The sequence below is a fragment of the Protopterus annectens genome, chromosome 10.part0 (assembly GCF_019279795.1).
Source record: "Protopterus annectens isolate FY-2018-M chromosome 10.part0, PAN1.0, whole genome shotgun sequence".
Taxonomy (NCBI): Eukaryota; Metazoa; Chordata; order Ceratodontiformes; family Protopteridae; genus Protopterus; species Protopterus annectens.
The window spans coordinates 87,279,237-87,294,060 of record NC_056744.1 but is presented as its reverse complement, the minus strand read 5'-3'; the positions used below and the strand labels follow the sequence as shown (position 1 = coordinate 87,294,060).

Genomic DNA, 14,824 nt, shown 5'->3' with positions numbered 1-14,824 from the left:
AATTTGCCACAAGGCAGCCTTCATATAAGTTTCTCTGCTTGCTTTAAGTAAAAAAGCATCTTCAGAAAAGAATGTTATAAAACTAAAATATTTCTACTGTAGGGTATATATCATTACCTATTGTTGGACAACTGATTATAAAACAGATTATACTCCTTGTGCAGTTCGCAAAGCTGCTCATCTCTTCTTTTTGCTTTGCTCAGAGTCAGTGGTCATCCCAAATGTGTATGTAGAAGGAAGCACGAGTGAAGAGGAAAGGAACAGCTCCGAACCTGAAGATTTCGTCATCATGCCAGCGTCATCACTGGAAGGTGAAGAGGTGACCGATGTTAAATGTTTTTAAAATACACAGACAAATCTGCAAATGAGACAGACAAACTAAACTGAACATCACCTTTTATTTTCCAGTTTGTTCTTAACAAGCCAGTACCACTCAGCTAGTCAAATGTGTTCCTTTCTCCTAAAAAAAAAGTAATATTAAAAAATTATTATTTTTTTTACTCAGTATCACACGCTATACAATTGGGAACCAAAGAAACTGAATCCCAAGTTCTTTCCTTCATAGCCTAACACCTTAATGACTAGACCATACTGCCTCTTAGCACGATATTAACTTGTGTATCTTGACAGATGGTTTGCGTACAAATCTGGCATGTAGTACAAAGAGCTGCTGCTTGTACTACTGCATAGAGTTTTGAGATTAATGGAAAATTAGGAGGAAGTAGTTAAAATATGTGCAGAATTTCTGGGATTGTACACCATACCCCTTCCTCTGGAAGTAGTATAACACCTCATTTTTATCAGCTGTAAACTGTAGGTACAGAATTAAACACATGATACAGTCTCAGATTATTACTTTAGAAACTTTTGATTTGTTAGCGAGTAATGTAACAAGCACACTTTTATCATATTTTCTGGCTATTTATATGATTGACACTGTAACATTTGATATCCTTGTCCTGGGAATAATGTAAACATTATTTTGTACACCATGGCTTATATGGTGTATGCCTGGCTACCACCATGGAAGACCTCAGTATAACTATATACATTGCAAGGAATTCACTTGGTGTGGGGCTTAGCAGCACAGAGGACTCAGTTTCTCCTCTGCAGAGGAGTAAGACCAAGTGTAATGCTGACAATAAGCAATGGACTAGCTCCATAGGTGGAGTATATGGCTAAGAGATGCTAAATTGCCTACAACAGACACCAACATCAAAATAATCAAAATAAAAGTATCTTTTTTTCCATGATCTGCTAGTCCCACCTGTGACAATAGGAGGTACTGCCAGCACAGGTAGCTGCAATTTTGGAAATAATTATATGTCATTTGTGAATATCAAACTGATGTATACAAGATGCTTGTGTTACAAATGTATTAGAAGTGTATGTCATGTGTATATCAAATTGATTTGTACAGATGTTTGTGTTGAAAAGGTATTTGTAAAGTTCTTCTGTTTGAAATGTATCCGCAGTGTGCCCTACTGGAGAGAAAAAATGTACATGTACTATGTAACTGTTTAAATGTATATGTTTTAACAGAGGAAACTGGAAGTCAGGAGGTTAACCTCAGTCCAGCAAACTTTAAAATATATCTGAAATTAAATCACTTTATGAGCTAGGCCATAAAGATGCTATCTCACAGGTTTCAATGTAGTCAGAGATATACAAAGTCTGTACTAGGAAGCTTTCTGTATTGTCTTTGAGGTGAATTAATTACTACTCTGGAAGCATGGTGGTATGAATTTGTTTTATGACCTCCAGAACCTGCCACAGATCTGAGTAAAAGCCCTTGTGTGTGTATTTTTACAGGTAGGTGCTAAATTCTGGCAGCTTCCAGCAATGGGTATTTGCATGGGAAATAGAAGTCAGATGACCAAAAGTGATGTCATTCTCCAAGCTATCCCAGAGGTAATATTTTAGATATTATTTTGAGAAGTCTCTTAGTGAGACTGCGCATTCTGTGTTCTGTCTTGGGCCTGACAACAAGAAGGACCATTAACCACATCATGTGCCTTGCTCTATTAAATAAGTAGGGAATATTAATTCTCTTAGATTCAGTCAGGAATATAGTGAAGCTTAGTTTAGATATTGTTTTTATTTGTCTGAGTCTGTCCTTCAATATTATTTTAAATATTTCCTGTGATTTTGAACTCTGATGTCACTGTGAATAGATATTTAACATTGCCTTGTTCTTTTATTTATTATTAAATATATTTAAACATTTCATTGTGGCTGATCTGTGTAGAGATATTTAAATTTTGAGAGTATTTGAATATTTATTTGGTGACACTGTGTGGGCCACTCCTAATAATCTTGCTCTTGGTCTAACTACAGTGATAACTACCATATAGTTTGGGCAGAAGGGGGCATGTGTGTAAAAATCAAGTCTCCAAGAGTGTGTGTGTCAGCTATTGGGCAGGGACACAAAGCACTGGTTGGACAGAGAGGGTGTTGGAAGACTTGGCTTGGACACTCAGCTGGGATTTCAACTCTATAGCTGTGCCAGTGGAGAGTCTTATTGGGGATCTGAAGAAAGAGGAAGAAACCAGCCCCGGACAGCTGAAATCATCAGTGGCTGCAGTCAATGTCATGACACGTGAATGAGATCCTGTTTTTCCTTGTATGTGATGTTTAGTAGCTGCCTCATTCTGCTACAGAAACAGTGGGCAGGTTTTACACAGTCTGTTAGTGACTCTTCCTTCTATTTTAGCTACATCAGAGTAAGAATAATAAAATAACGGTGGTAGGGGTACAGAAGAACTTATTCTTTGCAAAGAAAAGATATATTAGTTGTGTTGCATTTGATTTTATTATGTCATGAGTTCAAGCACATGTTCCTAGTTTATGAATGCTCGAGTTTGTGCCGTACAAGATTTCATTGACAAGTTTTGGGGTGCAAGATTGGGTGAATCTGGATGTTATACTTGAATGACAAATCAGTCATTTCATCCTGAATGACTGCAGACAAAGCTTCTGTGTGTCTATAGCTAAGTGTGGGAATGTACTGCTGAGTGAGTGACTGAGAGCACTTCATCGACCTGTTGCTTTTGTGAATATTTGAACTTGGCAAGTGTCTTCAAGACAATGACATCATGATCAAAGCAGCTTTTTCTGCCTCTTCAGGCACAATCAAATTCTAAATTTCACATTCAGGTGTGTGGACTCCTCAAATGGGACAGAACATGGTCCAACCCCTGTCTATTTCCTGCTAGATCATTTTTTTATAGAAAGTAAGTCACCTGCCTTCAGTAAATAATACATTATAGTGACTAGATTGAATTAGATAAAGGTTAGTTTATGTCCCCTTCTATCTGGAGACTTCTCAGATAGATAAAGGTTAGTTTATGTCTCCTTCTATCTGGAGACTTCTCAGATAGATAAAGGTTAGTTTATGTCTCCTTCTATCTGGAGACTTCTCAGATAGATAAAGGTTAGTTTATGTCTCCTTCTATCTGGAGACTTCTCAGATAGATAAAGGTTAGTTTATGCCTCCTTCTATCTGGAGACTTCTCAGATAGATAAAGGTTAGTTTATGTCTCCTTCTATCTGGAGACTTCTCAGATAGATAAAGGTTAGTTTATGTCTCCTTCTATCTGGAGACTTCTCAGATAGATAAAGGTTAGTTTATGTCTCCTTCTATCTGGAGACTTCTCAGATTGATAAAGGTTAGTTTATGTCTCCTTCTATCTGGAGACTTCTCAGATAGATAAAGGTTAGTTTATGTCTCCTTCTATCTGGAGACTTCTCAGATAGATAAAGGTTAGTTTATGTCTCCTTCTATCTGGAGACTTCTCAGATAGATAAAGGTTTGTTTATGTCTCCTTCTATCTGGAGACTTCTCAGATAGATAAAGGTTAGTTTATGTCTCCTTCTATCTGGAGACTTCTCAGATAGATAAAGGTTAGTTTATGTCTCCTTCTATCTGGAGACTTCTCAGATAGATAAAGGTTAGTTTATGTCTCCGTCTATCTGGAGACTTCTCAGATAGATAAAGGTTAGTTTATGTCTCCGTCTATCTGGAGACTTCTCAGATAGATAAAGGTTAGTTTATGTCTCCTTCTATCTGGAGACTTCTCAGATAGATAAAGGTTAGTTTATGTCTCCTTCTATCTGGAGACTTCTCAGATAGATAAAGGTTAGTTTATGTCTCCTTCTATCTGGAGACTTCTCAGATAGATAAAGGTTAGTTTATGTCTCCTTCTATCTGGAGACTTCTCAGATAGATAAAGGTTAGTTTATGTCTCCTTCTATCTGGAGACTTCTCAGATAGATAAAGGTTAGTTTATGTCTCCATCTATCTGGAGACTTCTCAGATAGATAAAGGTTAGTTTATGTCTCCGTCTATCTGGAGACTTCTCAGATAGATAAAGGTTAGTTTATGTCTCCTTCTATCTGGAGACTTCTCAGATAGATAAAGGTTAGTTTATGTCTCCTTCTATCTGGAGACTTCTCAGATAGATAAAGGTTAGTTTATGTCTCCTTCTATCTGGAGACTTCTCAGATAGATAAAGGTTAGTTTATGTCTCCTTCTATCTGGAGACTTCTCAGATAGATAAAGGTTAGTTTATGTCTCCTTCTATCTGGAGACTTCTCAGATAGATAAAGGTTAGTTTATGTCTCCTTCTATCTGGAGACTTCTCAGATCGATAAAGGTTAGTTTATGTCTCCTTCTATCTGGAGACTTCTCAGATCGATAAAGGTTAGTTTATGTCTCCTTCTATCTGGAGACTTCTCAGATAGATAAAGGTTAGTTTATGTCTCCTTCTATCTGGAGACTTCTCAGATAGATAAAGGTTAGTTTATGTCTCCTTCTATCTGGAGACTTCTCAGATAGATAAAGGTTAGTTTATGTCTCCTTCTATCTGGAGACTTCTCAGATAGATAAAGGTTAGCTTATGTCTCCTTCTATCTGGAGACTTCTCAGATAGATAAAGGTTAGTTTATGTCTCCTTCTATCTGGAGACTTCTCAGATAGATAAAGGTTAGTTTATGTCTCCGTCTATCTGGAGACTTCTCAGATAGATAAAGGTTAGTTTATGTCTCCTTCTATCTGGAGACTTCTCAGATAGATAAAGGTTAGTTTATGTCTCCGTCTACCTGGAGACTTCTCAGATAGATAAAGGTTAGTTTATGTCTCCTTCTATCTGGAGACTTCTCAGATAGATAAAGGTTAGTTTATGTCTCCTTCTATCTAGAAACTTCTCAGATAGATAAAGGTTAGTTTATGTCTCCTTCTATCTGGAGACTTCTCAGATAGATAAAGGTTAGTTTATGTCTCCTTCTATCTGGAGACTTCTCAGATAGATAAAGGTTAGTTTATGTCTCCTTCTATCTGGAGACTTCTCAGATAGATAAAGGTTAGTTTATGTCTCCTTCTATCTGGAGACTTCTCAGATAGATAAAGGTTAGTTTATGTCTCCTTCTATCTGGAGACTTCTCAGATAGATAAAGGTTAGTTTATGTCTCCTTCTATCTGGAGACTTCTCAGATAGATAAAGGTTAGTTTATGTCTCCTTCTATCTGGAGACTTCTCAGATAGATAAAGGTTAGTTTATGTCTCCTTCTATCTGGAGACTTCTCAGATAGATAAAGGTTAGTTTATGTCTCCTTCTATCTGGAGACTTCTCAGATATATAAAGGTTAGTTTATGTCTCCTTCTATCTGGAGACTTCTCAGATAGATAAAGGTTAGTTTATGTCTCCTTCTATCTGGAGACTTCTCAGATAGATAAAGGTTAGTTTATGTCTCCTTCTATCTGGAGACTTCTCAGATAGATAAAGGTTAGTTTATGTCTCCTTCTATCTGGAGACTTCTCAGATAGATAAAGGTTAGTTTATGTCTCCTTCTGTCTGGAGACTTCTCAGATAGATAAAGGTTAGTTTATGTCTCCTTCTGTCTGGAGACTTCTCAGATAGATAAAGGTTAGTGTATGTCTCCTTCTATCTGGAGACTTCTCAGATAGATAAAGGTTAGTTTATGTCTCCTTCTATCTGGAGACTTCTCAGATAGATAAAGGTTAGTTTATGTCTCCTTCTATCTGGAGACTTCTCAGATAGATAAAGGTTAGTTTATGTCTCCTTCTATCTGGAGACTTCTCAGATAGATAAAGGTTAGTTTATGTCTCCTTCTATCTGGAGACTTCTCAGATAGATAAAGGTTAGTTTATGTCTCCTTCTATCTGGAGACTTCTCAGATAGATAAAGGTTAGTTTATGTCTCCTTCTATCTGGAGACTTCTCAGATAGATAAAGGTTAGTTTATGTCTCCGTCTATCTGGAGACTTCTCAGATAGATAAAGGTTAGTTTATGTCTCCGTCTATCTGGAGACTTCTCAGATAGATAAAGGTTAGTTTATGTCTCCTTCTATCTGGAGACTTCTCAGATAGATAAAGGTTAGTTTATGTCTCCTTCTATCTGGAGACTTCTCAGATAGATAAAGGTTAGTTTATGTCTCCTTCTATCTGGAGACTTCTCAGATAGATAAAGGTTAGTTTATGTCTCCTTCTATCTGGAGACTTCTCAGATAGATAAAGGTTAGTTTATGTCTCCTTCTATCTGGAGACTTCTCAGATAGATAAAGGTTAGTTTATGTCTCCTTCTATCTGGAGACTTCTCACACAACAACGGAAGATTCAGCTTTCATTCTTTTTGCTATTTTCTTTTCATCTTCATGGCATCATCGTCTGTAACTGTATAATCAGTAATAATTATATTGTTATGCTGTATAACAATAATAGCAATACTGAGATAGTCATAATGTGGTATGGATGTAATCACTGAAAAAATCAATTGCTTCCATTTTTTTATTTCCAATGCTTGAACCCATTATCTTCTTCCATTGTGCCCCATACATCCCATTGGTCCCCAGTGTGACCCGCACTGGGAGAGTCTCATTTTGGTAGAGCATTCTGCCTGTGGTGCTTCAACACCCCGGTTGGAATGCACCTGCAAGCACTCTGTGAATGAGACCATCATATTGCAGCCAGTAAGGGATTTTTATGGCCTAATATATTCACCCACTTGTGCTGATGTCACTACATAGTCTGGATGACAACAAGAGGGCTACATGAGTGCACTCCCAACCTTGGACGCAGGGTGGTCATGCCTTTCTCCAGCCCTCCACCTCTCATATCAGCCTCTTCATCCCCCCCCCCAAGACCTAGTCTCCACTAGGTGTCATAAGAAAATGTCCAGCACAATTTCCCCCCAAGGAAGAGCATGTCCAACCTCCCCTGCCATGCCATCAGATGCACAAGCCACTAATCAAACCTGGATTTCATGGGCTATAGTCAAGGCTTTATCTCTCTATGCCACCGGAGCAGATATGGTGACTTAAAGGGCAAGGTTTCTGCTGCACATTTTGAGGGTCTTGAAGTCTGCATGCTGTCTCCATGTTTGTCAGGACTTTGTCAGGTTTCTCCAGCTTCTTCTCAGCTGTCAAAAACATACTGGTTGAATTGGCTACTCTAAACTATCAGTTTACATACTGCATTTACCCTCACACTATGGCATAGATTGTGGCCGAAAGGGTCAGTGAAGGCTCATTTCACTCACTTGATTAAAAGGTAAACAAACTTAACTTGTTGTCCTCAGCTAGCCTACCATCTTATTAATTGCATTTAGTAGATAACCAGGTTAATACCCTGATCCAATGCATCATTTTCAATCTAACCACCCCAAGTAGCATTTACAGGGCACTGGGGGAAATTCAGTCATAATGCCAGCAAAACAAAAGATAAAGGAGTGGTTAGAAGGTATTGTGAAAGCTGCTACTATTGTTACAGCAAACCTTGCAGTACTTATCTGTATAAAATATAGTCACATATGGAACTTAATCTCAACATTACAGCATGTATGGCATAAAATCCACATTACAGATATGTTTCTACAATGGTAATATGGACCAGAAACTGCACTACAAAAGGTACCCATTTCATCTGACTAAATGCCGTAGTTCTCTATTCCCTACCCTTATTTCACATCTTGTGACAGCTATGCTATGGGGTGGAGGGCCTTCCAGTTTTGCTGTTTGTTCCAGTAAGTTCTAGTTACACAGAATATGCAGCTTATGCTATAGGTAGAGAAATGTGCAAGCCAGGTGGGCCAAGCACTAGTATATCTGTTATCAGAATCAGTTTTTTGTAATATAAAGCATTCTTATTTAAGTAGACCTTTAATTTATTTGAATCTGACTACAGTAACTGACATAAAGCCATTTTATTCATATGATACTTGAATATATTTACACACACACATACACACACACACATATATGTTATATGGGATTGCAACATTACATTGAAATGCTACAATGTTGACAGCAAGAACAACGAACACAAAATGTCGACAATGGAAATGAACGGCAGATGCACAAGTAAAATGCTTGCCACATACAACAATGCACCTGTACCCCTCCCCACTAATTATCTGTACTAACTCCAAGATTGCACAATCCCAGGGGAAGGGAATATTCCCTCACCTGGGGATTGTCACTCTAGCACAACTGTCAACCTTCTGCATATGTCGACCTTTTGCGGTCAGTGCTCTTGCTGTTGAGATTGTGCTATGCTGAATTATTGCAGAACCATGTGTGTGTGTGTGCATGTACGTGTGTATGTGTGTGTGTGTGTGTGTGTGTGTGTGTGTGTGTGTGTGTGTGTGTGTGTGTGTGTATGTATGACTCTGAGTAATAAAAAGGCACTGACAAAACAATTTTGACTGATCTCACTGAAATTCTAGGTTAAACTGGCTGTTGTGTTTCTGCAGTGCAAAGTAATATTGTTCTCTTACAAATCTGTGAGTTGGCAACATTGTTTTCATTCATTTTCCTGAAGAAATACTTAGTAATTATAGAGGAACCACACAGAGGTTCCATTAAAATGCCACAGCCTTTCATTAGCCATTAGTGTGTCTGTGAAATGTCAGAGCTATTTGATGGAGTTTTGGTGATGTTTTGGTTTACCTTCACAATATCCTCACGGAGAAGAGTTAGAAGAAGGCACATTTAAGCCTCACAACATCTATTGTTTAAGTCAAAAACAGTACATATGTCACTCAGAAGGCCTACATTTTGATACAAGGCTTTATATAAACAGTGTGCTTTGAAAGTTATATGAGCAAATATTTTATGTTCTCAACTTTGACTGTTTCACTATGACTAAATAATAGCCATCAGCATAACTTAAAATACAAGAAATGTTATATATGAAAATATTTTAAAAAGGAACTGGATTCAGGGTAGCACCTAGTTCAGAAAACTCTGTAACAGTTTTAACAAATGAAACAATATCGCCTCTGCCTTAAGAATCTGAGCTGATAAGTATGCAAACTTTTTTGCTAGCCAAAACACAAAAAAGGAATATTTTCAGGATAACAAAACAGTATGCAGAGTTAGATTAGATAAACTTGAATAAAACAACTGATTAGTGCCTATTTTATCCCACCTGCTAAAGTTCCTTTGTATTTCATGTGTACCTAGCAGATGCTGGTGGAAACTCTGGATGTCAGTGTACAGAAAAGCAAAGTTCATCTCAGGAGGTCATCATTACGGCAAAGGCGAGGCCCCACAGCACGTCTCAAAGCCTCAGAAGAGATACATGTAACTTCCTTATCTTCAGAGATAATGGGATCATTGAACATGGAAGTGACAGGTACCAGTTCCTGAATTTAAAGGGAACAGAATTAACAGATTATTTTGTTGAGTGTTCCTGCTTGTTTTAGTATTGTATCATTCTTGGTGCTTGTTTAAATGTAAAGATACATACTTTCTCCATTAAAATAAAAATTCTGATCAGCACCTAGCATGTAAAGTGCATTAATGCTTACTACAAAATCAGTTAAGAATACCATTCAAAGGATGCTGAACATGTTGCAGATAAAATGACATGCTCCTTGTTCATCTAGAACGGAGTATCAGCTGTAGAAAGCAAAATGTCAGAAGAGAATTAGGTTATTAACAACGTTGTTCCGATACAATGAAGGCTGTCCTTTTACCCACGTACCACACAGCTTAGATAATTCAAAAACGATCTTGAACGGATATTATGAAAAATTTATTATAACCAAACCATAAGGTACATAAAATAAGGTACTTTAAACACATAAAATTACATAAAAAGAAAGTAACTGATTTAGCGCTTTCATCTCCTGCACCGGAGACTTCCTCAGAATCCAGTTACCATTACAGATCTTACATTATATATCGCACAACATTGTCAACTCATTGGTTGAAAATTAAGCATTTGTGTAATTGATTACAATTAATTATGAATTAAAAGGGCTAGGCTTCAATAATACATCTAAGCAACACTGCAAAAAACATTTGTGTATAGTAAAGATTGTTGAACCAGTATAACATATTGAAAATAGAGGAAAAACTAAAGTAATATACTGTTATAATACCAAAGGACCAATTATAGATAGGTGCATATTGTTTTTGTTGACTCTAAAATCACAATTTATGTTGATATGAAAAGATATATAAATGTATATATGATTTAATAGAAAAAATTAGATAGGAAAAAAATATTATATTGCTAAAACCATCCCTATCCCACGTTGTTATGTTGGGTGATTAAGTAAATAAATAAACATTTTATTGAATAACTATATATAAAATATATATGTGTATAAATGTATATATCTATCCCAATTTATACATGTATGAAAGAAATGAAATAAATAAATAGAAATAAATATGATTGATGCGTATTACTATATATAGAAAATATATAAAAAATATATGTATGAAACATAAATTATAAAATATGCATATATTTCCATATAAATATAATTGTAATGTATAGTTGTAATTTAAAAAAGTGTATATGAATTACATAAAATGCTAATCAATGTACAAATTAAGTAAATGGAACTATTACATAGGCAAAACTGAACGTCACCTTAGGAATAGAATATATGAGCACACCAGGGACATCAACAAACACAATGATAATAATGCATTATATAGGCATGCATTGGTATGCAAACAGGCAGATTTTAAATTTTGGGTGTTAGAGGAAATTGAACCCGTGGATAGAGGAGGTGATTGGGAGACAAAGTTAGAGTACAAGGAAATGATCTGGCAGCTGAGATTAGACGCATGTAGTGGGAAAGGATTCAACGACCACATTTCTATAACTCTGGCATTAAAAATATTGGCAGCAGATCCAAAGAAAAAGTAAAATGAACAACGATAAAAAGAACGCCTGAATAACTAGTATCAGCTTAATAAGATTAGTTAATATTTTAAAGTTTTTAAAAAAAATGTTTTTAACCTTTCAAAATATCCCATATATTTAATATATTCTATATATATATACAATTTTCAATTCCAAATTTATTAATTCTAACAATTAGCTATTTTTAATAATTTTTATATATTTTTTACATTAATATATTAATAAGTTAATATTTATTAATATTTATCAATATTTGTCTGTTCATATGTATTTTTTATGTGTTTTAACAAGAAAGGTTCCTTTTTAAAGTGTTTCACATTCACTTAATTTGTACGTTCATTAGCATTTTATGTAATTCATATACACTTTTTTAAATTACAGCTATACATTACAATTATATTTATATAGAAATATATGCATATTTTATAATTTATGTTTCATACATATATTTTTTATATATTTTCTATATATAGTAATATACATCAATCATATTTATTTCTATTTATTTATTTCATTTCTTTCATACATGTATAAATTGGGATAGATATATACATTTATACACATATATATTTTATATATAGTTATTCAATAAAATGTTTATTTATTTGCTTAATCACCCAACATAACAACGTGGGATAGGGATGGTTTTAGCAATATAATAATTTTTTCCTATCTAATTTTTTCTATTAAATCATATATACATTTATATATTTTTTCATATCAACATAAATTGTGATTTTAGAGTCAACAAAAACAATATGCACCTATCTATAGTTGGTCCTTTGGTATTATAACAGTATATTATTTTAGTTTTTCCTGTATTTTCAATATGTTATACTGGTTAACAATCTTTACTATACACAAATGTTTTTTGCAGTGTTGCTTAGATGTATTATTGAAGCCTAGCCCTTTTAATTCATAATTAATTGTAATCAATTACACAAATGCTTAATTTTCAACCAATGAGTTGACAATGTTGTGCGATATATAATGTAAGATCTGTAATGGCAACTGGATTCTGAGGAAGTCTCCGGTGCAGGAGATGAAAGCGCTAAATCAGTTACTTTCTTTTTACGTATTTTTATGTGTTTAAAGTACCTTATTTTATGTACCTTATGGTTTGGTTACAATAAATTTTTCATAATATCCATTCAAGATCATTTTTGAATTATCTAAGCTGTGTGGTACGTGGGTAAAAGGACAGCCTTCATTGTATCGGAACAACGTTGTTAATGGACTTCGTTTTTTGTTTGCAGCCCTTGGGTTGTGTGGTTATCAGTTGAGAATTAGGTTATGTTTTTCTAGAACTTTGCATTTTTTAATAGATTGATGGATTATGTAATCCTGACTGGCAAATCCTAAACTGTATAAATTAAGCAATGGCTAAGACATAAGATGATACCTAAATAAATTGCGGTCATTTTCTAACCACATCAACGTTATCACGTGCCGTTCGGCTAGTCTCCATCTCCAGCCACAGAAGCTCAAGTTCTACAGCCACATAGATTAATGTGATCTGTTGTTTTTCAGAGTCACTAGAACATTCGCAGGAAGAGGAGCAGAATGAGATCTATGAAAGGAGCGTACCTTATTCAGGAAATCCTTCACTCAGTGCTGACGAAGATCAGTCATCCAACTCGGACAAAGAAAAGCAGGTTTGTTCAGTCTGGGGTTTTGCAGAATAACTTTGATGTTAATTAAGGACAGAAAGGACCACAAATGTATAACAGTAATGCATATTTTCTCATGAAATCTAAATATCTCTACTTTGATTCCTGTAACAAGATATTATGAAATGACCTAATCTAATATAAAAAAAGACAAACTGCATAATTATTTTTTCTAGTAGAAGCTCACAGATGACATTCGAACAGCAAGACAGAAATATAATTAGACAGACGGACATAGAGTCACTGGTTAGCTATAGCTAGATATATATACACAGATCATTATATATATACTCATAGCAAAGAAAGACAGACAGGCAGACAGAGTGACATGTGCCATATGGAATGTCAGATTGCAGCCTGATACATGTAATTAGGTACACATGCAGTAGAAGGACATAAGACAGACAGACAGACAGAGTGACATGTGCCATATGGAATGTCAGACTGCAGCCTATCTGTAATTAGGTACACATGCAGTAGAAGGACGTAAGACAGACCGACAGGCAGACAGAGTAACATATGCCATACAGAATGTCAGACTGCAACCTGATATCTGTAATCAAGTACACATGCAGTAGAAGAACATAAGACAGACAGACAGGCAGACAGAGTGATGTGCCATATGGAATGTCAGACTGCAGCCTGATATCTGTAATTAGGTATACATGCAGTAGAAGGACATAAGACAGACAGACAGGCAGACAGAGTGACGTGCCATATGGAATGTCAAACTGTAGCCTGATATCTGTAATCAGGTACACATGCAGTAGAAGGACATAAGACAGACAGGCAGACAGAGTGACGTGCCATATGGAATGTCAGACTGCAACCTGATATCTGTAATCAGGTACACATGCAGTAGAAGGACATAAGACAGACAGACAGGCAGACAGAGTGACATGCCATATGGAATGTCAGACTGCAACCTGATATCTGTAATCAGGTACACATGCAGTAGAAGGACATAAGACAGACAGACAGACAGAGTGACATGCCATATGGAATGTCAGACTGCAACCTGATATCTGTAATCAGGTACACATGCAGTAGAAGGACATAAGACAGACAGACAGACAGACAGAGTGACATGTGCCATATAGAATGTCAGACTGCAACCTGATATATGTAATCAAGTACACATGCAGTAGAAGAACATAAGACAGACAGACAGGCAGACAGAGTGACGTGCCATATGGAATATCAAACTGCAGCCTGATATCTATAATTAGGTACACTTGCAGTAGAAGGACATAAGACAGACAGACAGGCAGACAGAGTGACGTGTCATATGGAATGTCAGACTGCAGCCTGATATCTGTAATTAGGTACACATGCAGTAGAAGGACATAAGACAGGCAGACAGAGTGACGTGCCATATGGAATGTCAGACTGCAGCCTGATATCTGTAATCAGGTACACATGCAGTAGAAGGACATAAGACAGGCAGGCAGACAGAGTGACGTGCCATATGGAATGTCAGACTGCAACCTGATATCTGTAATCAGGTACACATGCAGTAGAAGGACATAAGACAGACAGACAGGCAGACAGAGTGACATGTGCCATATAGAATGTCAGACTGCAACCTGATATCTGTAATCAGGTACACATGCAGTAGAAGGACATAAGACAGACAGACAGGCAGACAGAGTGACATGTGCCATATAGAATGTCAGACTGCAACCTGATATCTGTAATCAAGTACACATGCAGTAGAAGAACATAAGACAGACAGACAGGCAGACAGAGTGACGTGCCATATGGAATATCAGAATGCAGCCTGATATCTATAATTAGGTACACATGCAGTAGAAGGACATAAGACAGACAGACAGGCAGACAGAGTGATGTGCTATATGGAATGTCAGACTGCAGCCTGATATCTGTAATTAGTTACACATGCAGTAGAAGGACATAAGACAGGCAGACAGAGTGACGTGCCATATGGAATGTCAGACTGCAGCCTGATATC

General features: G+C 36.2%; 1 protein-coding gene across 1 annotated transcript in view; it reads left to right on the top strand.

Moving 5' to 3' along the window:
- The window catches only part of LOC122814100, a 232,055-nt gene that overhangs the window by 213,914 nt on the left and 3,317 nt on the right, over positions 1-14,824 (top strand). Inside the window, exons 25-27 of the mRNA XM_044086717.1 lie at positions 204-319; positions 9,481-9,652; positions 12,713-12,837. Coding sequence (XP_043942652.1) covers positions 204-319; positions 9,481-9,652; positions 12,713-12,837 — 413 coding nt within the window. The remainder of the gene's footprint in view (positions 1-203; positions 320-9,480; positions 9,653-12,712; positions 12,838-14,824) is intronic.